The sequence below is a fragment of the Camelus dromedarius genome, chromosome X (genome assembly GCF_036321535.1).
Source record: "Camelus dromedarius isolate mCamDro1 chromosome X, mCamDro1.pat, whole genome shotgun sequence".
In the NCBI taxonomy this organism is placed as follows: Eukaryota; Metazoa; Chordata; class Mammalia; order Artiodactyla; family Camelidae; genus Camelus; species Camelus dromedarius.
In genome coordinates this window covers 24,539,252-24,564,666 of record NC_087472.1, presented here as the reverse complement: position 1 = coordinate 24,564,666, position 25,415 = coordinate 24,539,252, and the positions used below count along the sequence as shown (strand labels likewise).

At 41.5% G+C, this 25,415-nt stretch overlaps 1 protein-coding gene across 1 annotated transcript; it reads right to left on the bottom strand.

The window, feature by feature from the left end:
• Nucleotides 1-2,616: 2,616 nt before the first annotated feature.
• LOC116150988 (cancer/testis antigen family 47 member C1) lies at nucleotides 2,617-6,178 on the bottom strand. Its single transcript, XM_064483159.1, has 3 exons — nucleotides 5,393-6,178; nucleotides 4,514-4,674; nucleotides 2,617-2,773 (listed from the first exon to the last, which is right to left on the bottom strand). Exons 1-3 carry the CDS (start codon nucleotides 6,137-6,139, stop codon nucleotides 2,617-2,619), a joined length of 1,065 nt encoding a protein of 354 aa, XP_064339229.1. The 5' UTR covers nucleotides 6,140-6,178.
• Between the last annotated feature and the right edge of the window lie 19,237 nt (nucleotides 6,179-25,415).

The window sequence follows — 25,415 nt, the reverse complement described above, 5'->3', positions numbered from 1 at the left end:
CTGCAGGGCGTAAAGGGCCTCCACTCAGGTGTGCTTGACCAAGCTGATGGCCTCTAGAGGAGTGTGGGGGAGAGGTGGTATTGAAGAGAAGTTTTGTGTATAAACACCCGGGGAGCAAAGAGACCAATGGGATCGTAGTGCAGATGAGGGTGAGTAGACAGGGCAAGATGGCTGATGGTTGTATCCAGCCTGTACCAGTGACTAGATTCAAGTCTTACAGCAAGATGGGCTATTAGAACAAGCCATTATCGAAAGGAAGGGGCCCTGCTGTGCTCAGGTAACAAAGTGTAACACAGAATGAGCAAGGGGAAGGGGTGATAGATCAGATATTTAACCTGGCCCTCCTGTAACATTTGTAATATTTACAGGACTCAGAGAAAGAATTCAGTTAGAGATCCAGACACCATGTCTAAAAATACTTGAAATGTTTAAATCAACTAATGAACCGTTAAATAAGTTATCTCCTCCCATGACAAATGTACCTTCATAACGACCTAAAAGTGCAGGTTGGGATTTAGAATTCTCAGACTCCTACGTTCTGCTCCAGTGGTTTGGGAAGAGCTCCCCACCTCCCCCTTGCCCGTGCTCTGGCTCCCAGACCAGGCCCCATCCCCCGCTTGGGGCATACAGTCCCCCTTGGGCCTGGGAGCACAGACCCCGGCAGTGCAGTCAGCCCTCGCCAGGACAGCTCTAAGAGGAGCACGCAGGCCCTGGCAGCAGGCTGGGGACTGTTGAGGGGGGCCAGGTACCTGGAGCATGAGCTAGCAGGGGCACACCTCCTACTCCCATGGGCTGGGCTCCTGGCCCTCTAGGGAGGGGTACGGTTGGCAGAGGGCCAAAGTGGGGCCTCTAAAGCAGAAGCTCAAGACAGAGGTCCCTCTTGCCTGGGTCTACAAGCAATACTATATTAACTAGAACACATAAACACTAACAAGTCAGAGGCAATTTGAAGCCTCTCAAATCACACCAAATGGAAAACTGTCTATTGGCCTACCCTTTTATTTCAGGTAATGATGACAAGGGGCCTGTGCCTTTGTCCCACCATGTGGCACTAGCCATAAGGAATTCATGATAATACATTTTAAAATGTCAACAATGGTGATTAAAAAAGGGTTATGGAAGTGTTAAGTTTACTACACTTTAACAGGCATTAGTGGAGTACCTACCAAGTGAAAAAACTCAGTGCTTAGGACTTCGGGAAAGAAAGACAAAACCTTCTAAAGTCCCAACCATTCAGAAGTTCACAGTCCAGTGGTGGGGTGGGGGCAGGAGACACACATATGTATAAATAGTGCACAAATACTTGGACATGAATGTTCACAGCAGCACTATGCACAGGAACCAGAAAGTGGAAACAACACGAATGTCCACCAACAGAGGACCTGGTAAAGAAATGGCAGTAGATACTTACAATTAAAATATTACTCAGCCATGAAAATGAAGTGCTGATACATGCTGCAACGTGGGTGAGCCTTGAAAACATTATGCTAAGTGAAAGAAGCCAGACACAAAAGTTCACACACTGTATGATTTCATTTATAAGAAATGTTCAGAATAGGGAAATTCATAGAGATGGAAAGCAGACTGGTGGTCACCAGGGAGTGGAGGGATGGGAAATGGGGAGTGACTGCTTAATGGGTATAGGATTTGGGGATGATGAAAATGTTTTGGAACTAAAGAGGTGGTGGTTGCATGAAACTGTGAATATCACTGAATTGTTCACTTTTAAATGGTTGATTTTAAGTGAACTTCACCTCAATTAAAAAAATAATGCTGACATAAGTTAGAATATGAGATGTGCTACCATGGAATATGAGAGAAGGTATAAATGCTACCAAGAGAGCACTTAGGAAGCCTTAATTAAATGGAGAAATGAGGCTGTCTAGTGTCAAACCCCCGGGACCCCTCCCCTTCTCTGATCCTCTGATCAAATATGACTTTACCTTTTTTCCACTTTAGAGTCTAGATATTAAACTTATTCTCGCCCTTTCCTCTTTTTATTTTTTTATTTCAGACCTGCACAAAGGTATAGAGAATAATACTATCAATATCTACATACCCACCACCCAGCTTACAAAACGTAACATTCTAATACAGTTGAAGCCCACTGTGGAGCCCGCCCCAATAGGATCCCGCTCCTTCTCTTTCCCCAGGAGTAACCACCATCCTAAATGTGGTGTTTACCTTTCCATCACAGGCCTTTCTGTATGCTACATTTGTATACACTTTCACAGGCATGCCTGTCACTATATGCATCCACAATCAACGTACAGTGATTGTATTTTTCCTTAGACTTCGTGCACATGGTATCATTTTGTATCCTTCTGGAATCAGTGTCTTCCCTTATGCATTTTCTGCTGCCATCACCGTTCTTAGCCCCTCTGTGTCTCAGCCCCTGTGAGTGCTGTCTCCTCCCCAGTCCACCCTTTGCCGTCCTGTTCAATTTACCTACAACAGTCCCAAGCCAGTGAGTGAAGGCTGGTCCCCCCATAGGTGAGTCTGAGCTTCTTCCCCTGTGGCTCTAAACCAGTGCTTCTCAAACCTTAGCTGCAACAGAACCCCCTGGAGAGCTTCTTAAAGCCCAGATTGCTGTGCCCCACTCCCCGAGTTTCTGATTCACAGGTCTTGAGTGGAGCCTAAGAATTCCTGGGTGATGCTGATAATGCTCTTTTGGGGACCAAACTTTGAGAACCACTGCTCCAAATCAATGTCTGGGCTCAGGCTCAGCAGCACCATCTGGCCTCCAGGCAAGCGGGGCCGTCTATGAGGTTTCCTTCAAACGCACCCAACAGTATATGAAATACACGTATCATGCAAGTCACGTGTAATTTGAAATGTTCTAGTAGCCACTTTAAAAAAGGAAAAAGAAACTGGAGAAAGTAACTTTAATATTTTGTTAACACTATATTATTTCAACATGTAAGTAGTATTAATGCGATTTTACATTGTTTTTCACACAGAGTACATCTCAACTCAGACTAGCCACATTTCGAATGCTCAGCAGCCACACATGGCCAGGGACTAAGTGTAGCAAACAGCACAGCTCTGAAGTCTTGACCTCCATGTCTATCTTTACAAAAATTATTTTAAACTTGACATTTTAACTTTGGGCTACAACAAAAGTATTTAAAACAGGCTTACCAAGTAGTGGAAAGTGATGCCTCTCAATGAAGGTAAAATGGGTCAAAACAAAAGTAAAAGGGAGATTTGAGTCAGAATCATTTATCTAAATAAAATCTGCCAGCATTTCGGTCTATTAATTTAAAGCAAATTTATTTTTAATTAGAACCCATGCTGTTAAGTATGTTTGTAAAAGATGAAAGTCGCAAGCCACTGGATATCACTTTTTAGTTGATGAACTTTGGATTGGGATCAGTGTTAAAATTCCCATGGGCGTCTGAAAAATGAAACACCTGAAAGTTGTAAACAGTGGGTTCTTTCTTTACATGTCTTCTTTCTATTCCTCCCAACTGCAGGATGAAATGAGAGACAATTAACAATTATTCAGCATTAACTGGCAGCAGTGACTTTCTGAATCTGAGAAAGTAGTCAGCCCTATGTACACCTGCTGCGTTTGGGTGCTACACCTCAACGAGTAGAGGAGAACAACACGTTTTCCTCTTGTAACCTGCACCTTGGATACAGGGTGCTCGTACGACTGATGGCTTCAATCATGTGATCATAGCAACATGTCTCCCTCTTGCCCAACACCATAAACGCTTTTTCCCCCTTGAGAGGCCATTCTAGGATTTAAATCAACCTCTCCACCTTGAGAGCCTGTTCTCATTCCGCAAATGATACCCCCTCACCCTCCCAGAACCTCGGTCTCCATATCTACCATATGAGAAAGAGGCTGTTATTATGAAATACACAGCTGTGAAAATGCAGGGGAAAATGTTACTCACTTAAATATGCTCAAGGGCAAGCTATGCCTTAAGATTCCATTACCAATGCAGTGATAAACAGTCATACTATGACTAAGTTTCTTTTCTTGTGACTGTCACATAAACATTTGTTCAGTTGTAGATTTTTGTATTTTAGGTATTAATCATTAAACGTGGTCCTACTCGAAATTTTTAACTTTTTGCTATTTGTAGTCACATTCTAAAAGGCGCTGTCTCCTAGTGCAGGAGACTGCGCCTCTGTGGCCAAGCGATGAAGGCCCCACTAGTGCACAGCCCAGACACTTTCACTGCTGCTCTGGTAACTGTTTTCTAGACAAATATCGGTCTTAGGTACTGATACATTTACAACTTGTGAATAGTCTTAGAGGTGGAGGACAAAAGACCTCACAAGAATAAATGGGCAGCCATGAAGGATATTTCCAGGCATGATGCATTTTATATTACTAGGTACGTGAGTGTTCTAGTAACATTCTAAGTAGGTAAAGTTGAGTTGTTAAACTAATTTTAAACAAGCTTTTTCTTAGTTTACTGGGAGAATTATAAAGCAAGAAACAAAACTGGCCAGTGCCTGGAATGGTTGTGTGATTTTCAAAGCTACACACAAATACCTGGGGTTTCTGGGCTTGCCCTCTGCTGGGTCCTGATGTTTTTCCGGCTCTTCTTGTTTTTTGTTAAACTTCTCTTTTCCCTCGCTTTCGGAGCCATGAGCCTCTTCACTGGAGTTCTCATATTGATAACTAGTTGTTCCTTTAGTGAAGAATAATACATACTTTGGGACCAGACATTAACAGAAAGTTTAAAAAATCCCAATTCATAAGGAAGAGTGCCATTCAGTACTCCATCCTTGGGGGAAGCAGGAGGACAGCAGTAACTAAGGAAAGAACAGCTGGGCACCTTCCTTCTGGTTGATACAACACTTTCACGACCCTCACCTTTCTGCTGCTTGATCGTTTTCACAGTGACATTATTTCTGTTTTTCCGGTAAATCTGCCACCCTGTGCTGTGATTATTTCTGGCCCTTCAGAGAAGAAGGGATCAGAATCGTCTGGGCCTGATCATTCTGTATGTCTTGGTTAGGATTTTCTTGCAAAAATGTTTTGCCTCAAATACAAATTCTGTGGTGAAGCTCATTATTTCCTCCTCCCTGAATGTCTCATTTTTACCGAGTGCTCCCCTGTCAGTTCATAATGTTTGGGTATCAACTTTCTAAGCATCTTGGCACTTTTAACAGCCAGGAACCAAACATGAGGTATGCCATTTGCCTGTTCTTTTCTCTTCCATTTCCTCCCAAGCTCCTTCCTCCACACTTACCTCCACGGACATTCACCCGTGGGCTCAGAAATGGCACTGATGGATAATCTCCTATCTCTCACCAGGGTTGGTAGAGGTCGGCCTATTTTTTTCTCGAACCGTAAAGGTCGCTATGGAATTGGGCTTCTACTGGGCCGCTTTGACCTTCAGTTGGTGGAGGGCTCCCCGACTCCCACGGCCTCAGCTGCCGAGGCCCCGCTGAGCCGGGGTCCCGCAGGCTGGGCCCCCAGCCCCCGCGCCCCGGCCGGCTCCTTACCCTCAGAAGTGCTGGTCTCTTCTGCCATCTCCCAAACGCTGATATCATCATCGGCCTCCTCCACCGGCCCCTCCTCGGGGGTCTCCCAGGAGGCGTCCTCCTCGGGGTCCTCAGGCTCCTCGGGCTCCTGGGCCTTCGGCGCGGGCCCCTCTCCCGGCCCCCCGGGCGCCAGGGGCACGGGGAGCATGGCTGAGCCCGTGGGCGAGGGGGGCCGGGGCCGCACCACCACGCGGCCGCCGCGGGGCCGCACCAGGATGTGGTCGTTGTGGTAGATGCGGCGCAGCAGCGAATGCACCAGGTCCAGGAACAGGAAGCGGAAGCTAACCATGGGGAACTGGTGGGCATCCACCTCGGCGTCCAGGACCTCCGGGGGCTCCTCCTCCTCGTCCTGGACCGGCCCGATGTCCGAGTCATCCTCCGAGCTCCCGCCCTCCAGGGCCGCTACCAGGCCCGCCGCCTCCCCCGGGCCTCCCGCGGCCCTCCTGGCCTCCAAGGCCACGACGCCTGGGGGGGACCCGGAATCATCGTGGTCCCCGTGGGGCCCGGAGTCGCGGTCTGCCCTGTCACCGGCTCTGGCCGCTCCGGTCGCTCCGGCCGGCGCTCCCGCCGCGCCTGTGGAGCCGTCCAGGCCGCCTGAGGCCAGATCTCCTTCCCCCGTGGTTGACATGGCACCGAGCAGTTACCTCGGCCGCGCCGCGATCGGCTGCGGCGGCGACGGTAATGTTGGTAGCCACCGAGGTGGCTGCCCTGACAGGAGGCCTGAGGGTGTGCGCTGAGCGGAGTGGCCGCTGAGGGGACAACAGAGGAGGTCCCCCGAGCCGGTGGGCAGGAGGCCGATGCCAGTAGCTGCCCACCGTGGCTGGGCCTCAGACAGCAGCCGCGCAGGCTGGGCGGGAAGATTGTGCTAGGTTGCGGACGGAGGGCGGGGCCAGAAGAGTGGACAATGGGCCACGCCCCCTCATCATGAGCTGCAAGCTCATTGGCTGAGGAGACAGGATTGATGTGCCCTGCGTCTAATGAAAGACCAAGACCCTTTGGTTGGGTCCAATGAAACACCAAGGCCTTTTGGTTCTAAGATTGCTCCCAACCGCCTTCCTGTTCTTTGACGCCTTGGGGTTCAGGTCCACAAAGTTCCTGTCCTTTTAATTTAATGATTCTCTGGAAAACTGTATTTGGAGGCACTCTGGGCCATGTGAACTGCAAGGAGTTCCCTGATTTCCACCTGGTAATGGCTCATGTGAGGACAGATAGGGTCATGGAAATTTTGTACAGTTCAGAGCTTAGCAGTAGTAAACCTCCCAAGAAGAGAAAGAAGAATTTGGATGATTTAGGTGGTTACAGCTACTTAGAAAAAAATAGACAAAATTGAAATGGATGCAGTCAGAACTGAGTGTTGAAGTGGTAAACATTAGGAGCTGGAAGGTGTATTATGAACTCGAACAAATTCACTTCAAGCCTCCAAAGACTGGGTTAAAAAAAAAAAAGAGATACTTCTTTAAAGGACCAGATCTTCTAAGAGCTAAGCATGACAGATGTTAAAAGGGCAGGCTTCCAAGGATGTTTCTGAGGCAACAGTCCAAGACTTTTTATTGATTTCAAGATCTACTTAATTAAGACCTCAAGTATAAATAATTCTGAAAATTATGGAGAAATTAACTGCTATTTTATACTCTATAAAAATTTCATAACACTAAAAATGTTTTTTTAAACAAAACAAATAATATTTGGATATTACATTAAGGAAAAATAACACTAATAAATCTCACCTAGGTAAGGAAGGATTTGTTCTTCCTTTCATCAACCCAAACAAATTTCATTGTTTTTATTTTTCCTCTGGTCTTACCTTGAGAATGAATCACGATGTTATCATAAATCACTGGTTTAAATTTGGAAGGCAAGGTAGAAAATCTCTAATTCAAAATCCTCACTATAAAGACAGCAAAACTGAGGCAGAATCCCATCCTGAGGTCTACAGTTGTTATATTATATATATTATATAATATTACATATAATGTATATATAAATTTTTTAATTAAAGTATAGTCAGTTTACAATGTGTCAATTTCTGGTGTACAGCACAATGCTTCAGTCATATAGGAACATACATATATTTGTTTTCATACTCTTTTTCACTGTAAGTTACTTCAAGATATTGAATATAGTTCCCTATGCTATAGAGTATAAACTTGTTGTTTATCTACTTTATGTATATTAGTTAGTATCTGCAAATCTTGAACTCCCAGTTTATCCTTTCCCACCCCCTTCCTCCCCTGATAAAACATAAGTTTGTTTTCTATGTCTGTGAGTCTGTTTCTGTTTTGTAAACAAGTCCATTTGTGTCTTTTTTAAAGATGTAAGTGATATATGGTAATTTTCTTTCTCTTTTTGGCTTACTTCTCTTAGAATGACAATCTCCAGGTCTATCCATGTTGCTGCAAATGGCATTATTTTATTCTTTTTTATGGCTGAGTAGTATTCCATTGTATAAATATACCACAGCTTCTTTATCTAGTCATCTATTGATGGGCATTTGGGTTGTTTTTGTGTCTTGGCTATTGTAAATAGTGCTGCTATGAACATTGGAGTGCATGTATCTTTTTGAATTAAGGTTCTCTGGATATATGCCCAGGAGCAGGATTGCTGGATCATATGGTAAGTCTATTTTCAGTCTTTTGAGGAATCTCCATACTGTTTTCCATAATGGCTACAGCAAACTGTATTCCTACCAGCAGTGTAGGAAGGTTCCCTTTTCCCCACAGCCTCTCCAGCATTTATTGTTCGTGGACTTTTGAATGATGGCCATTCTGACTGGTGTGAGGTGATACCTCATTGTAGTTTTGACTTGCATTTCTCTGATAATTAGCGATATTGAGCATTTTTTCATGTGCCTATTGGCTGTTTGTATGTCTTCATTGGAGAATTTCTTGTTTAGGTCTTCTGCCCACTTTTGGATTAGGTTGTTCGTTTTTTTCTTATTAAGTTGTATGAGCTGTATGTATATTCTGGAGATTAAGCCCTTGACAGTCTCATCTTTTACAAATATTTTCTCCCATTCTGTAGGTTCTTTTTGTTTTGCTTATGGTTTCCTTTGCTGTGCAAATAGATTTGGTTTTAACATTTACCCCCACATGTGATCTTGGAAAACTTAATTATTTCTAGGCTTCAGTTTTATCATCTGTATAGTTGGAGTAATGATTACCATGATTACCTAGCTATCTTACAATGTTGCCCTGAGAATCAAATAAGATAATGAGGGGAAAGTCCTTTTTCATACTGTGAAAGCTTACACACACAGGGTTTTATTTTATCAATAATTTTTACATTTAACTATTGGACAGAAGCTATTGGGTAGTCTCTCAGGCCTTCAGAAAGAATCATCTAATTTGGTTTTGGAGGAGTCAATTGTTTTCAGCTGTGTGGAGTTACACACTTCCTGGCTGAGTTGATACAGCACCTTCAGTCAAGATTTGAGATAGGTAGATGGAATGAGATAGGATTATATTTAGGATATTAACTAGTTAAACCAGTTGTTGAAAATGTTTTCTTAGTTTGATTTTTGCCTTATAAGTTGATTAATATTTCTAAGTATATATTTTTGTGTTGCAAAGTCTAATAATATTTTCTTTTTTATGGTTTTAACATCATAAATTTGCAAATATTTCCTCATCCAGAGATAAATTTTATACTTCTTTTTTGGAAGTCTTCTGAGTGTTTACATATAACTCCTTAGTCCATTTGGAGTTAACAGAGACACATGAGTTGATTTTTTAAACAGCTCCCCTACAACACCACTTGTTAAGTAATTATTCCCCTCTATAATGATGGGTAGCCATGTACCCTTTAGCACTTTCTTTAAAGGTAGAAGAGATGCGAGAGAAATGCATATTCTACCAAAATTTCAAAGCTGAAAAGGCCTTTAGATATTGAATCTAAGACCATTCTTTTTTAAATGAGGAAGCTAAGGCCTAAAGCTGCTGATGGGCATCCCCAAGGTCATACCACTTAATGGAGGAGCCAGGACTAGAACCAATCTCCTGACCTTTGATCTGAAGTTGAGATAGACCCTGTACATGCAGCTTCAGGAGAAACTTGACACCTGAAAGTTTATTTTCTAGGCACAAAGTAAATGGCCATGAGTTATGGGTCTCTGAAAGCCCCAGACCAGCCATCCTGAACCTCAGTCAGCAAGTATTTACTAAACACCTACATATAATGCCTGGTGCAATACCTTGCCAAGGATGGAGAAGTGCCGTCATCTCTGGCAAGAAGCATCTCACAGTCTGTTTGGGGGAAAAGACTGCATGCTGAGAATAAAGGAAAAAAAGAGAAGCCACTGACATTCAGAACTGGAGTGACACAGCAAGGCCATGTTATTTTCCTATTGGACATAAAATTGTCATTTTAGAACACCAACATCAGACAAGGTCTCTGAGACCATGATGAAAGGAGATAAGACAAGGTCATTTTAATTTTAAGTGGGCACGAAAACAAAGTTGCTCATTACTAAACAGATTTTTAGACTCTCTTGGCTAAAATGAGTGTCCACCACTCCTTTACCAATTACAGCTTTATCCTGATTCTAGTCTCCTCTCTCTGTAGATAAGATTTATTCAAATAAATAGTAAAAATTGGTATTTATTCAAATACCAATCACAGAATTGCTCCTGCTATCTAAAGGCATCCAATCTAGAGCAAACTCCCATTTCCTTCAAAGCTTCCCAAAATTACTCAACCAAACCCCAACTCCTATAATAGGTTCTTTCTGACACTTGTTATTAAGACATCACATGGTTCCACCAACGTGTGTGTTCTCCCTCACTGCTATGAATAATAAACCCAACTTGCTCAACTGTAGGCACATTCCTGTGATATTTGGCTGGAGGACATTGACAGTGTAGAAACATTTCCATCTTAACATACATTGACTCAAATAAGTCAGGAGGCACCACAATTGATGGGCTTTTCTCAGAAAAGGCTTCCCAGAGGAGGGGGGACTTGGCCTCAAAAGATGGGCAACACTGTCTGAGGACAGTAAAGGCAAGACGTTGTCTCCACATGGCCCTTGTTAAAATGTGCTCATAACCTCAGCGGGACCCTGAGCCTTGGGATACGGAAGGAAAGCAGATGTTGCTCCTGGCCAGAGGGCAGACCTGGGTGATGTGATGGAAGTCCTGTGGTGAGGAGGTACCTAATAGGTCCCCCCATTTCCTACTGCAGGCTATGACCAGGGCTGTCTCTACTCTTCCTTAGCAGAAACATATATGGGTTATTACAAGATACTGAATATAGTTCCCTGTGCTATACAGTAGGTCCCTTTTATTTATTTTGTATATAGCAGTGTGTATCTGTTAATACCAAACTTCTAATTATCCCTCCTCATCACCCTTTCCCCTTTGGTAACCATAATTTTTCCATGCCTATGAATCTGAACAACTATAATCCTTTTTTTTTCATTTTCATATTCCAAGAAACTATAATTCTTAACTCTCCTCTTTGACTAGAGATTCCTACTCCGCAACCATTAAATAGGAAGTTGGCTGTTGATTGTAAATAAATGTTCCTTATGATGTTAAGAAAGTTTTTTGTTCCTCTGTTATTAATAGCTTTGTGGCTTTTGGTGTGCTTTCTGTCTGGTCCTCAGTTTCATCTTTTAAAAAAGATAGTAGTTACCACCTTATAGAGTTTTTGTGAATATTAAACATGATAATGTATAATGAACATTATCAGAATTAAGGGTTATTAGTGAGGTTTGTCAGTCTCCTTGTTTTCTAAGCATGTAGTTTTTTCAGAAGAAGTAGAATTCTAATTGGTCCTCTTGTCCACCTTCAATCAGTAAATGCTTGCCCTATGTGAGAAGAAATGCCTCCTCCCACATTTTTATGTTCTTAGGCGTTTTCATGGGAAGCTTCCTCCTAAATTGTCCATGGCTGCCCCCTCCTTGGAATTCAAGTTTTAGTCAAAGAGCACTCACAAGGACCCTCCCTGATTGCTCTAACTAAAGCTGTCACCCACTGCCACCCCAGTCACTCTCATATCACCACCTTTTCTATTTCCTTCATAGCTTTGAACTTTCCCATTTAACACATTTTTATCTTTGTTTTTATTACCCCATCCCCACTCCCCCCACCTCACCAACCACCACCAAGAGTAAAATGCCACAAAGGCAGGGCTTATTGTCTGGCTTCTTCACTGATGTGTCCCCCAAACACCTAGAATGGTACCTGGAACATAGTAAATACTCAAACATTTATGGAATAAAACAACTTGCTTTCACTATATTGGTTAATTGTACAAGGTACACAACCAAATTTTATTATGTTGTAGGATGACATTTATGAATTTGGAAAGCCCCCAATGGGTGAGATTAAAGTTAAGCTTTGAATATCTGTAAAGTGTTGCTAATTTCCCTAGATACCAGTATATCTCATATTGCCAGAGGCTATAACTATCTTTAGATTGAGGGGGGCAACTTCATTGGGAAAAATGTCCTTTAATTTGCTAATTAAAAGTATATATAAGATTGCAGGGAACTGCACCAGTGTTAATGTTTGTTTGCCTTGTGGTTAACTCACTTCAAATTGCAACTTCTGGAGGTCAGAGAGGTTACATGTTAGCCAACTTGCTGTCTTTTCATATAGTGTAAGTTAAAATTGTCTAACGTTTTCTTCCCCTGCTTTGCCACAGGGTCTGAAATTGCCCGTCTTACAATCATTTCTTACGACCCTTCAGAGACAAGTGCGTTGTAAGTTAACATGGTATCCCAATCTACCTGAAAGTATCGTTAACCAGGTAGTTACTTCAAGGCAGGGTCTGGAGGAAGTAGAACAGAAATTTTGAGAGGAAGCAAGGACTAGAGGAATGAAGAAAAGATCTGGGGCATAGGGTGCTCCCAGGGAAGGGAGTGCTGTATGAGGAGTGACTGTGGGGAACCCTGATTTTAGGAGTCTGGAGATAATGGTGGGGCTGTGGTGGGGGACAGAGGTCTCAACGTGTGCTTGAGAATGAAGAAGAGGGCATTGGAAAAAGAGGCAAAGGAGCTAGGGATGCAAGTGGTATCCGCTTTTCATAGCTTTGCCTCAGGCCAACTTGTCTTTGGAGGTGCTTTAAGACAGAAAGATGAATAATAGCCTTTGAAGTTCCAAACAGTGAGGAGCTCGTGATGTAGGGAGCTGACGTGAAACAGAATATGAAGTATGCTGTTATAACATATGGGAGAGGAAGTCATTAATGCCATCCAGATTAAGTATCTAAGTAACCTTAACTAAGTGTAGAAACAAGGCTTTCTCCCCCAACTCCCTTTCTCTGATCAACTATCTTTTCACTCACTTTCTCATCTAGATTTTAGAGATGAGGCCCGTTTACTACTTAGTCACACATAAAACCATGGCAATATTAATATGAACACTAATATAAACCTCCTCAGTGCCCATATAATCTCTCTCTAGCTTAAGAAAGAAAACATTAGAAATGGAGTTGATGCTGTGCGCATCCTTTCCTCAAATAGTAACCAGTATCATGAATTTGGGGTTTCATTCCCATGTACATCTTTATACTTTGCCTACATTTCTTGGAATGAAATATGTTGTTAAATATATACTCACATCCCAAAGTATATAGTATTTTTGCACATTTTGAAACTTTATATAAATGGCATCACAGTATCTGTATTCTTTTGCCGCTAGCTTTGTGCCTTACTCTTTTTTCCACTACCACCACCCAGGCATTACCCTCAGAGGGCTATGTGGCTCAGGCCCTGGGGAGTTCTAGTCTCCTCCCCATGTGAGTCCTTGCCATCTTTGTGGCCTTACCTGCAACACTTTCAAGCCAGTGAATTAAGGTTGTCTTACCTTAGGTGAAGGCCGGCTTCTTTCACTGTTGTCTTAGCCAAAGCACAGGGTTGAGCTCAGCTGCGTGATGAGCTTTGAAAACCACACTTTGAAAACCACTGCTCTAGAGCATCTTTTCCCCCTTGATATTTTAGCCTTCCTTCAATAAAATAATCTGATATAAGCTTACCAAGTGAAAAGATAGCATTCCTAGAAGGTAGAGTGGTACAAAAACTGCTTTGTGAAGTTAAAATATACTTCATGACAAAGTACAAAATGAAGACAAGACTTTATTAACACCCCAGTGATTAATCACCTGACCCTAAGTTCCTTCTAATTCAACTGTCCAAACAAAGATCCTCAAATAAACTAACAGTTATTGAAGATGGGCTTACTGGAATTCTTAACCATGCACATGGTCAGGTTAAAAGTGCATTGTTCACTAGTTAGTACAAGAGACTACCTTTCTGAAGTACGATGAAGGCACAGGTCATGCAAGCTAACTTGAAAAATACTTCAGTTGGTTTCTCAAGAGTATTTTCTAAACCACTCCTGATTTCCATTAAAGATTCTGATATTTTACAGCTGTAGGCTTACAGCTATGATGAAAGTACTTCACAAGAACCAAACTATGGAACTTCAAGGATGCAGTGAATTCTATATCTGGCAGAAAAGTGGGGAACCATTGAAATTCTAAGAAGAAAGCACTAGTTTAAAAACCTTTAAAGAAAAAAAAAAAAAAAACTTCTTACTACTTAGGGAAAAAAAAGCTGTAAGTAATGCAGACTGTATTTAAGCTATTCTTAATGGTATATAAGAGCACCCCCACCCCCACCCCGGCTCACCGCAGCTTGCACTCTACAAAGTAGTGTTTGTTTTAGGGTTCTCCTTCCACTTCTGGTTAATCTTTTTCTTCCTCTTCCTTTCCTTCTTTTCACTTGATTCTCCCACTGTGTCATAGTCATCATCATTCTATGTATCTTGTCCTGCCAAATGTGATATGGATTATGGGACTGTTACTGATGAAAAGAACCCCAATTGAAGATCTTCAAGAATTTTAGCTATAACAACCCCACTTAGCTTTATAAACTTGGGCATTTCAGGAGTTCAAAGGTAATTGAAGTATGAATCTTTGGAAGTTGATTTGTACCCTATTCTAGAAATCTTCTTTCCTTTGCTATCCTGTTGCTTAATGCCTTCTGAGTGACAGTCTTCTTTTTCTTCCAGTGTATTTGGCACCCAATGTGGCCTATAACTTGTGGTCCATGAGAAAAGAAGCATCAGAATTACCTGGATATGACTTTATCATATATGTTTTAGTCAACACCTAATTTGAGAAATATTTACTGGGTTCAGAGAAATTCTGTGAAACTCAGGCTCACCAGCATCTGAGAACTTGAGCTAAATACCTTTCAGTTGCTCTAAAATAGATACATCGAGTTTCTGAATCATATTTCTGAGCAACTCTGCATTCTTCAAAAATTTCACCCCCAATTAAAGAATTCTTTTAGGGTAGATTTTACCTTCAGACTTTTTCTCAAGTTTTGTCTTTATTTCCTCAACAACTGTCTCCTCAACACCTGATTTCCATTTATTTTCATCTTCTATAGGCTCATAAAGATGATTTTGTATCTCTTATCAAACAGGTTGATACAGACAGGCATATTTTCTTTCAGTTTCACGAACTACATTATAATGTTTGGATTTTATTTTTGTTCTGATGCAGGAAAAACGGATGTGGGGCGTGAGGAGGGCCATGTCCCAAGCTTTGGTTGAGCCCCTGGGATGTGCCCCACCAAGTGTGGGTCCTGGCTTTGCGCAGTAAAGAATTCAAGAGTGAGCCACAGTTGAGTAAAGGTAGATTTATGTAGAGATACATCAAAAGGCAAGAGAAAGGCCACGAGGTGTGGGGGTTGGGTGCTCAGATTTGATTAAAAGTAGGTACACATCCCATAGACAGAATGTGAGCCATCTCCGAAGAGAGGGAGCGAGGGGGCAGCCAGGAGGCATGTTGCCGGTTTTTATGGGCTTAGTGGCTTCATATGCTGATAAGTGGAAGGACCAGTCTAACTAGCCTGGGGAAGGGGCTGGGATTCCCAGGAAGTTGGCCATTTCCCACTCTTTGACCTTTTGTGGCTAGCCTTGGGACTGTCATGGCACCTGTGGGCATGTTATTCACCATGCTAATATATTAGCATGGGCGTATAATGAAGCTCAATGTCTAGTAGAAGTCAAATCTCCCACCATCTTGAGCTTCCAGGCCTACTGGGGGTTGAATCTTTCACCATTCTGGTGTTAATTGCTATGTTATTCCTTGAATAGCTGTGCCCTGTCCCCTTGGTGTCTCAGTTCTATCTGGAGTATTCTGAAGATATTAAGTCACTTAACAACATTAGGCAAATTCTGAAAGAAGGTTGCAAATGCTGCAATTGAATCACCATATCTTTCTTGGGAAGCTTCATCAGTTTGAGGAATTTGCCTGCCTTCAGTTTTTTTTCATGTTGCCCCCATTTGTGGCACATTCTGATACAGGTGTACAGCCTCTGTGGCAGGAAACAGAACCTCCTGAGCACAGCTTGAGGGCCTCTTGCTTTCCCACCTCAGTGCCTTTGTCTTCCTCCTCATTAGCTGTGAGGCCAAGTTGCTCAAGTGTCCTCCATCCCAGGAGGGTGTGGATGGTGGAAGGTGGTGGACAGCCCCTCAGCACCATGGTCTAACTTTCTGGCGCTCTCAGCCTTCTTGAGCTGCCTCCTCCTCATCAAGGTTAATGTCTTCAACACTGCCCGGGACATCAGTGACCCCTTCCCCTCCTCCCCTCCATCCTTCACAGCAGCCACTTCTGGTTGGCCAAATGGAGCCAGTTTTATGTTACTTTCATCAGACATGTTGGGGGAAGCCAGATGCCTCCTCTGAGTTTCTTCCTGGGGTCTGCACGCAGAGAGGAGCAGTGAGCCTCCTCATAAGAGCTCGGGCTGGGAAGCAGGGCCCAGGTGAGAGCAAACAGCGAAGCTGGCAGCAGCGCTGCTGCTGGGGTGAGGGTGATGGCTTGTGGTTGAGGCAGTAGCCGCCACTGCTGGGTGACCGGGATTAGGCAGTGAGGGCTGAGGAGCAGAGACCCTGGCCGCCCCTCAAAGTCTGGGCGGCCTCAACGCAGGGCAGGACGTCAGCGTCAGGCCAGCGGATTCCCTGCGTGGCAGCCAGCCTTGAGCTGGCGTTTAAATCTGGCCAAGGTCAGGGCAAGTGCACGGGGAAGCAGCCAGACTCAGAAAAGCTGAAGAGTTGGCCCCTGCTGTTCCCTCCAGCAAGTTTCTCCAGCTGGTCCTGGAGGCCTCTAGGTCTAAGTTCATTTGCTGAGAAAAGGTGATTGACAGGCCATCTCTTGCTCACCCCACCCCAGCCCACCCCCACCAGTTTGCTTTTGTGAGGAGGGGCTCATTGCTCCTCTCAGCGGGCGGACCCCAGGAAGAAAGCCTATTTATGGTTACCAGCATGCCATATGCAGATGACTTAAGACAGGCAGCTTTTAACAAACACAATAGGTAGAAACTCCCCAAGGGGGAAAAGGTGTTTCCTCCCACTAATACCAACTCCAATCAAGCTTTTCCTTTTTTGCTCTTTGGTCCCAGGTCAAGCAGACAGCATGATTTTGTGCAAAACGTCCTGGGGATGAGGGCTCAGATACAAACGAAAATGTTTTAGGTCTTGGGGGGGGGGGGTGGACCTTAGAAATCATGGAATCCAGTGGTTCTCCAAAAGCTGAGTGTGCATAAGAATCACCTGGAGGGCTTGTTGGCCCTCAGGTTGCTGGGCCCCACCCCAAGAGGTCAGGATTCCAGGGTCTAGGGTGACTTGGGAATTTGCATTTGCAACAAGTTGCCACGGGAACTTTGAGAACCAAAGTCTAACCCTACCCAGCTGGGTTTCAGCATTGAGTTTAACAATTACCAGTTGTTACAAGTTAGCAATCTGATGTAGCTTTTCTGGGCCTCCCTTTTCTCATCTCCACAATTAGTGTGATAACCTGTGTCCTGCCTACCTCACAGAGGTGTTTAATTTACAGAGTGGCTGCTATTGGATAGTTACTCGGGCTTTTAGCAAGATCCCTCTGATTTGATGTGGAGCAGTCACGTGCCTTTCAGGTCCGTGAACTTAGAAACAGTTCCCCCGGGTTGCTGGGTCAGAGTTTACTGCTGCGTTTCCTTCTGCCGAGGATGAGAGAGGGAGATGCCGTCAAGCTGGGGGTAGGATGTATACCATTCGGTTTTTTTTGTTGTACTTTTCTCATTTGCATTTGCTTCTTAGCTTTGTTAATATTTCTAAGTATATTGGTTTTCCTTTTTCATGTAGGAAGTGTCTCAGTGTTTTCCTTTTCTGTTTCTCCCATATTCTTTGTTACAAAATTATTTACCATCTGATAAGATTATGCAAGGATATGTTCTATTATTTTTTTTGTAATTTTTTACCTTTTATACCCTTATCCCTCAGGAGTTACGAAGTTCAGCGCTCCTTTAGCTTTTCTTGTTTTTCTCTTTTTTCCGAAACAGCTAAGCCAACCCTGGCATCATTTGTTGAGTAATCCCTTTCCTCTCCCTTGTCGTGTGCTTGTGCATTGTTTAGTACTTGACAAAATAGAATAAGTGGGAGTGAGATTTGTGTCCAAGCCCATTTTATTTCAGGTGGGGAAGCTGAGGCTCAGGGCAGCTAACTGGTATTCCTATGGTCATGCTATTTAATGGAGAAGCTATGACTACAACTCAGATCTCTGACTTCTAATCTGGATTGGAGATATGTCTCCTTCTTGTCTACCCAACTTTACTTTTTGGGGATTGACTAATATCTCTTTGTTTTTTGTCTTGCTGGGACATAGCCTGTGTTATTTTTCTAATATTTGAAGAGATGCTAATAACCATATTTTTAATGTGTAATCTCCTGAAATTTAAGATTTGGGCTTAACACAGTGTGCTTTCAGCCCACGTGTGACCATGGGTTGCTAATTTTTGATCGTCTTTAAGAAAGTGTTTTTAGCACTGGCATGGGACTTGTAGCCTGACTTCTTTCTGTCTAGCTATCCCAAATATGGATCATTTAGCTAACATCAAAAGAGAAGTGTTTCCTTATGCCTTTTCTTTCTAGCAGAGCAACTTGTTAGTGTTCCTATAAGAGATCAGCTGAATTAAATTATCGTAATTAGTTTATGGCATTAATGCCATTTCTGATAGTTCCGTGATTTTATTGACTTGAGTTGTAATCTAGGACTGATTCAGGAAAAATGGATGTGGGTCGTGAGGAGAGAGGGCCATGTCCCAGGCTTCGGTTGAGCTCCTGGGACGTACCCCGCCAAGTGTGGGTCCTTGGCTTTGCGCAGGAAAGAATTCAAGAGCGAGCCACAATTAAGGTAGATTTATTTAGAAATACATCAAAAGGCAAGAGAAAGGCCATGAGGTGTGCTTGTTGGGTGCTCAGATTAGATTAAAAGTAGGTACACACTCCATAGACAGAATGTGAGCCATCTCCGAAGAGGGGGAGAAGGGAGGAGGCCAGGAGGCTTGCGTTGCCAGTTTTTATGGGCTCAGTGGCTTCATATGCTAATAAATGGAAGGACCAGTCTAACTAGCCTAGGGAAGGGGCCGGGATTCTCAAGAAGTTAGCCATTTCCCACTCTTTGACCTTTTGTGGCTAGCCTTGGGTCTGCCATGGTGCTTTTGGGCCTGTTATTCACCATGCTAATATATTACAGTGGGCGTATAATGAAGCTCAATGTCTACTAGAAGTCAAATCTCCCACCATCTTGAGCCTCACGGCCTACTAGGGTTTGAATCCTCAGCCATCCTGATGTTAATTGTTGTGTTGTTTCTTGAATGGCTGTGCCTTGCCCCCTTCCTGTTTCAGGATTAGACCCATACATGGCAGGTTACCCTTCATTGTAGTTCCTGGGGTGATGAAAATCCAAGGCCCATAATGGACTTAGTGAGGTAATGGAGATACAAGTGTGCTTGATTTTAAGGGAAACGAACAGAGTAATTGCATACTAGTGCCTTTTCCTTTCATACAGCTTTTCCTTAACTCAGTGACAGCCCTAGCAAAGCTTTCAGTATCCATCCTTATCAATAAGTTTCACAAAAATTTTGAGTCCTTTGGCTTCTTGCCTGAATTTCTGTTGGCTAACAAATGTGGTATTAATATTTAGACAGTAGGCCATTGATGCACTGTTTACTTAAGAAAGTGATACCAGAGTGGGAACTATGAGACTTTATAATATGGAGAATAAAAAGATGAAGCATTTAGGGGGCGGTATGGCTTTTTGTGTTGGAAGATGAAGGTTATTGTAAAAGCGTTTTGCTTGGTTATGCTATATGGCCTTTCAGAAATGGTTTGGAATTTGGTGATGGGATGAAGAAAACTTAATCCACTTCTGAGCTCTATTGCTTTCTCCTAGTTCAAGCTTTAAGGCTCTCTCACCTTGAATATTGCAATATCCTCATAACTGGTCTCCCCGCTTCTACCATTACTATATTTCAGTCTATTCTCAATACAACAGTTGGAGTGATACTATTCATAAATCAGATCATGTCCAAAACCCTCTTTCCAGTGCCTCCCATATCATGTTAAGAGAAACCCAAGTAATTCCAATAGCCTTATAGACCCCTTCATGATCTGGACCCTCATTACTTCTCTGACCTCACCTTCTCTCCCCATTATACTCTGTTCCAGCATCAATGTCTGTGCTTACACAAACTAGGCATTTTCTTTCTCGAGACATGATCTTGGAAATGAGTAACTCTTTTTGAGAGTTTTTTCCACTATACTTCATTGCTTGATAGCACCTTAAGACTTTAGGGCCAGAGATTTTGGCTTACTCTTGCTCAAAAACTGAGACCCCACCATTCAGAAAAGGGCAATGTGAAATAATATGAAAAATTCCGCAAATGTCCTACCCTTATGGTAGGTTACTTTATCAGTTGTCATCACATTCCATTTCTTGTATAGTGCATAAAAATTTACGAATATTTTCACAAGCTCTTTCCTTTTTAAGGTTGGTTTTGGGAGACAGTATCTTATAATAAAGGCTGCTTGCTTAGAGTTTTTCTGTAAGAACAAATGTCAGCCTAAGTTGGCTCAAAATCTGCATTATAGTAGAATCCAAAATGCTGGAGTGTTTGACGTTAATGTAGGAGTTGTCTAGTTCAAGTTATCTAATAAACGTAAATACGCATAAAAACGTGTAAGTCTTTTTAATTCTGAAAGAGCATTAATGAAATCACTAATAGTAATCCAGATAAAGTAGGAAGAAATATGGATTACTTGCCAAATATCCCATGGCTCCTTCAGAAAGATCATACTTGCAGCTGTCGTGCCTTTTTTTTTCTCCCTACAAATAGGAACCCCATATAATTTGTAAGAATATATGACATAGGGCAAACATTATTTGAAATTTGGGTTTACTAGCTCTTATGAGCTTTGGCAAAATAATGGAGTAATATTGCCTTTAAAATTTTTTTAACCTGGTCTTGCCTTTACCTTTTCACCTTGAAAGATGGAGTAGTCTTTAGGGAAGAGACGGTAAATTGCTAAGAAGCCTGCAAAGCTAAGGGTTTTGGTATGCTTAGTTAGAATATGGGTGAGTTTTCTATTGTTGTATACAGCAAGGTGTTCTTTTCTGGGCCCCCATACTGTTAGGCAAATTTTAGGCTTGTGAGGGGGAAAGAAAGCAAAACAAATGTTGCCGGTGGGAGAGATGAGGTTCTTGCTGCTTTTTCCTTCCTTCTTTCCTTGGGGTGACTAGTAACCATCCATCAACTTAAGTACCTCTGGATCAGGCCTGGCGGGGTGGCTTTCCTTCACACAGTCATTCGTGGAGTTAGGTTTCTTCCATCTTGTTGTGCCACCATTTTCTGGGGTATAATCCTTGTCTATATGGTTAAAGGTGGTTCACCTCCAACATCGTGTTCTTGATTTCAAGAAAGGGGAGAAAAAAAGAGTATAGGCATACCTTGCTTTATTGTGCTTCACAGATTCTGCATTTTTTACAAAATTAAAAAAAAATAGTTGATATACAATATTAGTTTCAGGTGTACTACATAGTGATTCGATACTTGTGTACATTATGAAATGATCACCATGAGTCTAGTAATTATCTGTCCTCATATAAAGTTATTAAAATATTTTTGACTATGTTCCTTATGTTGTATATTACATCCCTGTGGCTTATTTCATAACGAGGTTTGTACCTCTTAATCTTCCTCACCTGTTTTGCCCTCCCACCTCTCCCATCTGACAACCACCTCTTTGTTCTCTATATCCATGAGTCTGCTTTCATTTTATTTTGTTTCAGATTCCTCTTATATGAGATCATATGGTACTTGTCTTTCTCTGACTTATTTCACTTAGCGTAATATCCTCTAGATCCATCCATGTTGTTGCAAATGGCAAGATTTCATTTTATGGCTGATTAATATTCCATTGTATATGTATACCACATCTTCTTTATCTATTGATGGACACTCAGGTTGCTTCCATACCTTGGTTATTATAAATAATGATGCAATGCATATACCTTTTTGAATTAGTGTTTTTTTTTGGGGGGGGGTAAATACCTGGAAATTGCTGGATCACATGGTGGTTTTATTTAATTTTTTGAAGAACCTCCATACTGTTTTCCATAGCGGCTGTATCAATTTATGATCTCACCAGCAGTGCATGAGGGTTCACTTTTCTGCATGTCCTTGCCAACACTTACTTGTTATCTTTTTGATGATAGCCATTCTGAAAGGTATGATGTGATAATCTCATTGTGGTTTTGATTTGAATTTCCCTGATGATTAGTGATATTCAGCATCATTTCATCTGCCTGTTGGCCATCTGTATGTCATCTTTAGAAAAATGTATTCAGGTCCTCTGCCCATTCTTTAAAAAAAATTGAAATATAGTTGATTTACGTTTCAGGTGTACAGCAAAATGATTTAGTTATACATATCTCTATTTTTCAGATTTCTTTTCCATTATAGCTTATTACAAGATATTGAATATAGTTCCCTGTACTGTACAGTAGGACCTTGTTTTTCTGTTTTATATATAGTACTGTGTATCTGTTAATCCCAAATCCCTAATTTATCCCTCCCCTCCTTTCCCCTTTGGTGACTATAAATTTGTTTTCTGTGTATGAATCTATTTGTTTTGTAAATAAGTTCACTTATAATTTTTCAGATTCCACATATAAGTGATATGATATTTCTTTTCTCTGACTTAGTATGATAATGTCTAGGTCCATCCGTGTTGCTGCTGCAAATGCCAATATTTCATTTTTTTTTTTCTTGGTGGGGGGAGGTAATTTGATTTGATGGAGGTACTGGGGATTGAACCCAGGACCTCATGCATGCTAGGTATGTTCTCTGCCACTGAGCTGTACCTTCCTCTCAGTATTTCATTCTTTTTAATGGCTAAGTAATATTCCATTGTATATATACCATATCTTCTTTATCCATCCATCTGTTGATGGACATTTAGGTTGCTTCCATGCCTTGGCTTTTGGAAATAGTGCTTCTATGAATGTTGGGGTACATGTATCTTTTTTTTTCTGTGGTGCATGTATTTTTTTTTTAATTGGAGTTTTCATCTTTTCTGGCTATATGCCCAGGCGTGGGATTGCTGGATCATATGGAAAGTTTATTTTTAGTTTTTTAAGGAACCTCCATACTGTTCTCCATAATCCACTGCCCATTTTTAAATTGGGTTGTTTTTTGATGTTGAGTTGTATGAGTTCTTGGTATACTTTTGATATTACCTCCTTATTGACTCTGGATATTAACCCCTTATTGGATATATCATTTGTAAATATTTTCTCCTATTCAGTACACTGCCTTTTCAGTTTGTGGATTGTTTCTTTGGTTGTGCACAATTTCTCAGTTTGATACAGTTCCATTTGTCCATATTTGCTTTTGTTTCCCTTTACTAAGGAGACGGATCCAAAAAAAATATTGCTAAGACCAATGTCAAATGCCTTTGTGTTTATGTACAAATTTTAGTATTATTTGTTCTAGGTCTGTGAAAAATGCCTTTGGTATTTTGATAGGGAATGCACTGACTATGTAGATTGCTTTGGGTAGTGTGGTCATTTTAACAATATTCTTCCAACCGTGAGCACAGTATATCTTTCCATTTGTTTATGTCATCTTTAATTTCTTTCTTTGATGTCTTAGTTTTCAGAGTACAAGCCTTCTACTTCTTTGGTTTGATTTATTCCTAGGTATTTTAAACTTTTTGATGCAATTGTAAATGGGATTGTTTTTTAAATTTCTTATAACTTGTTATTAGTGTATAGAAATGCAACAGATTTCCATCTTGTAATCTTTAATGAAAAAGAGTATGAAAATGAATACATGTATAAATATGCATGACTGGGACATTATGCTGTACACCAGAAATTAACATGTTATAACTGACTATACTTAAAAAAATAAAAGTAATATAGCTAAAAAAAAAGTTCGAGAGGGAAAAAAGAAATGCTACAGACTTCTGTATATTAATTTTGTATTCTATAATTTTATTGAATTCATTTATACTAATTTTTTTTGGTGCAGTCTCTAGGATTTTCTATATATAGTATCGCCATCTGTGAACAGTGCCAGTTTTACTTCCTTTTCAATTTACATTCCTTTTTTTTTTTTTTTTTAACCTAATTGCTGTGGTTAGGACTTCGAGTACTATGATGAGTAACTGGTGAAGGTGGGCATCCTTGTCTTGTTCCAGATCTTAAGAGAAAATGCTTTCAGCTTCTCACCATTGAGTATGATGTTGGCTGTGGGTTTGTCTTATGTGGCTTTTATTATGTTGAGGTATGTTCTGTCTATACCCACTTTGTGGAGAGTTTTTACCATAAATGTCTGAATTTTGTCAAGAGCTTCTGCAACTATTGAGATAATCATATGATTTTTATTCTTCAGTTTGTTAATGTGGCATATTACATTGATGTATTTGTTTACAGATACTGAACAATCCTTGGATCTCTGGGATAAATCCTATTTGATCATGGTGTATGATCCTTTTAATGTGTTGTTGAATTTGATTTGCTAATATTTTGTGACTTGTGCATGCATCTATGTTCATCAGTGTTACTGGCCTGTAATTTTCTTTTTTTGTGGTGTCTTTTTCTGGTTTTGGTATTCAGGTGATGCTGGCCTTATAGAGTGAGTTAGTACGCATTCCTTCCTCTTCAATATTTTTGAATAGGTGGAGAAGGATAGGTGTTAGCTATTTATTTATTTATTTATTTATTTATTTTACAGTATAAACTTGTTTATCTATTTTATATGTAGTAGTTAGTATCTGCAAATCTTGAACTCCCAATTTATCCCTTCTGACCCTCTTCCCCTCCCCCCCTGGAAACCATGTTTATTTTCTATGTCTGTGAGTCTGTTTCTGTTTTGCAAGTAAGTTTGTCTTTTTTCCTTTTTTTTTTTTTTTTTAAGATTCCACATATGGGTGATATCATATGATATCACTGAGGTAACTATTACCTATGTCTGGGAATGGGCTTCCTCATCTTCTGCTAAGCCATTAATGTATGATTGAGTCAATGTAGTCAGGAGTTACGGTGGATTTAGGATTTTCCATGTTTATGTTTACGTTCAGGGCATCACAGTCTTTAAATCCTTCCAGTAGTAGGCTGTTACTTTGTTTTTAGAGTAGTGGCTGGATTGCCCGATGGCTTTTCTCAGGGTTTCAGTCATTGCTGGATGCCCCCACCACAGCTGGGGGAGGGGTCTCTCTCCATGCTCTTTCCTGTCCCACAGGTAAACTGCTGTTGCTTATTACTTGTGCTGTGCTACTTGTGAGTGAGTGGGGTGGTCATCTGTTGTTCTGATCCAGTCCAGTGTTAAGCAGACCCTGTTAGCTTACCAGTTGACAGTCTTTATAATAACTTCAACTCAAATCTGTAAACTCAGGGGAAAAAACTCAATGTAAAGTTCAAAGCCCTCCTTTCATCTCTATCCCAGCAACTCCATCTCAGTGTTCTCCAGATTCACATGAATTCTACTTCTTTTGTCTTTTCATATCCTCTATCTCATAGCAGTAGGAGTAGTCACATCTTTTAGAAGTATGTTCTTGAATCTGAGAAGC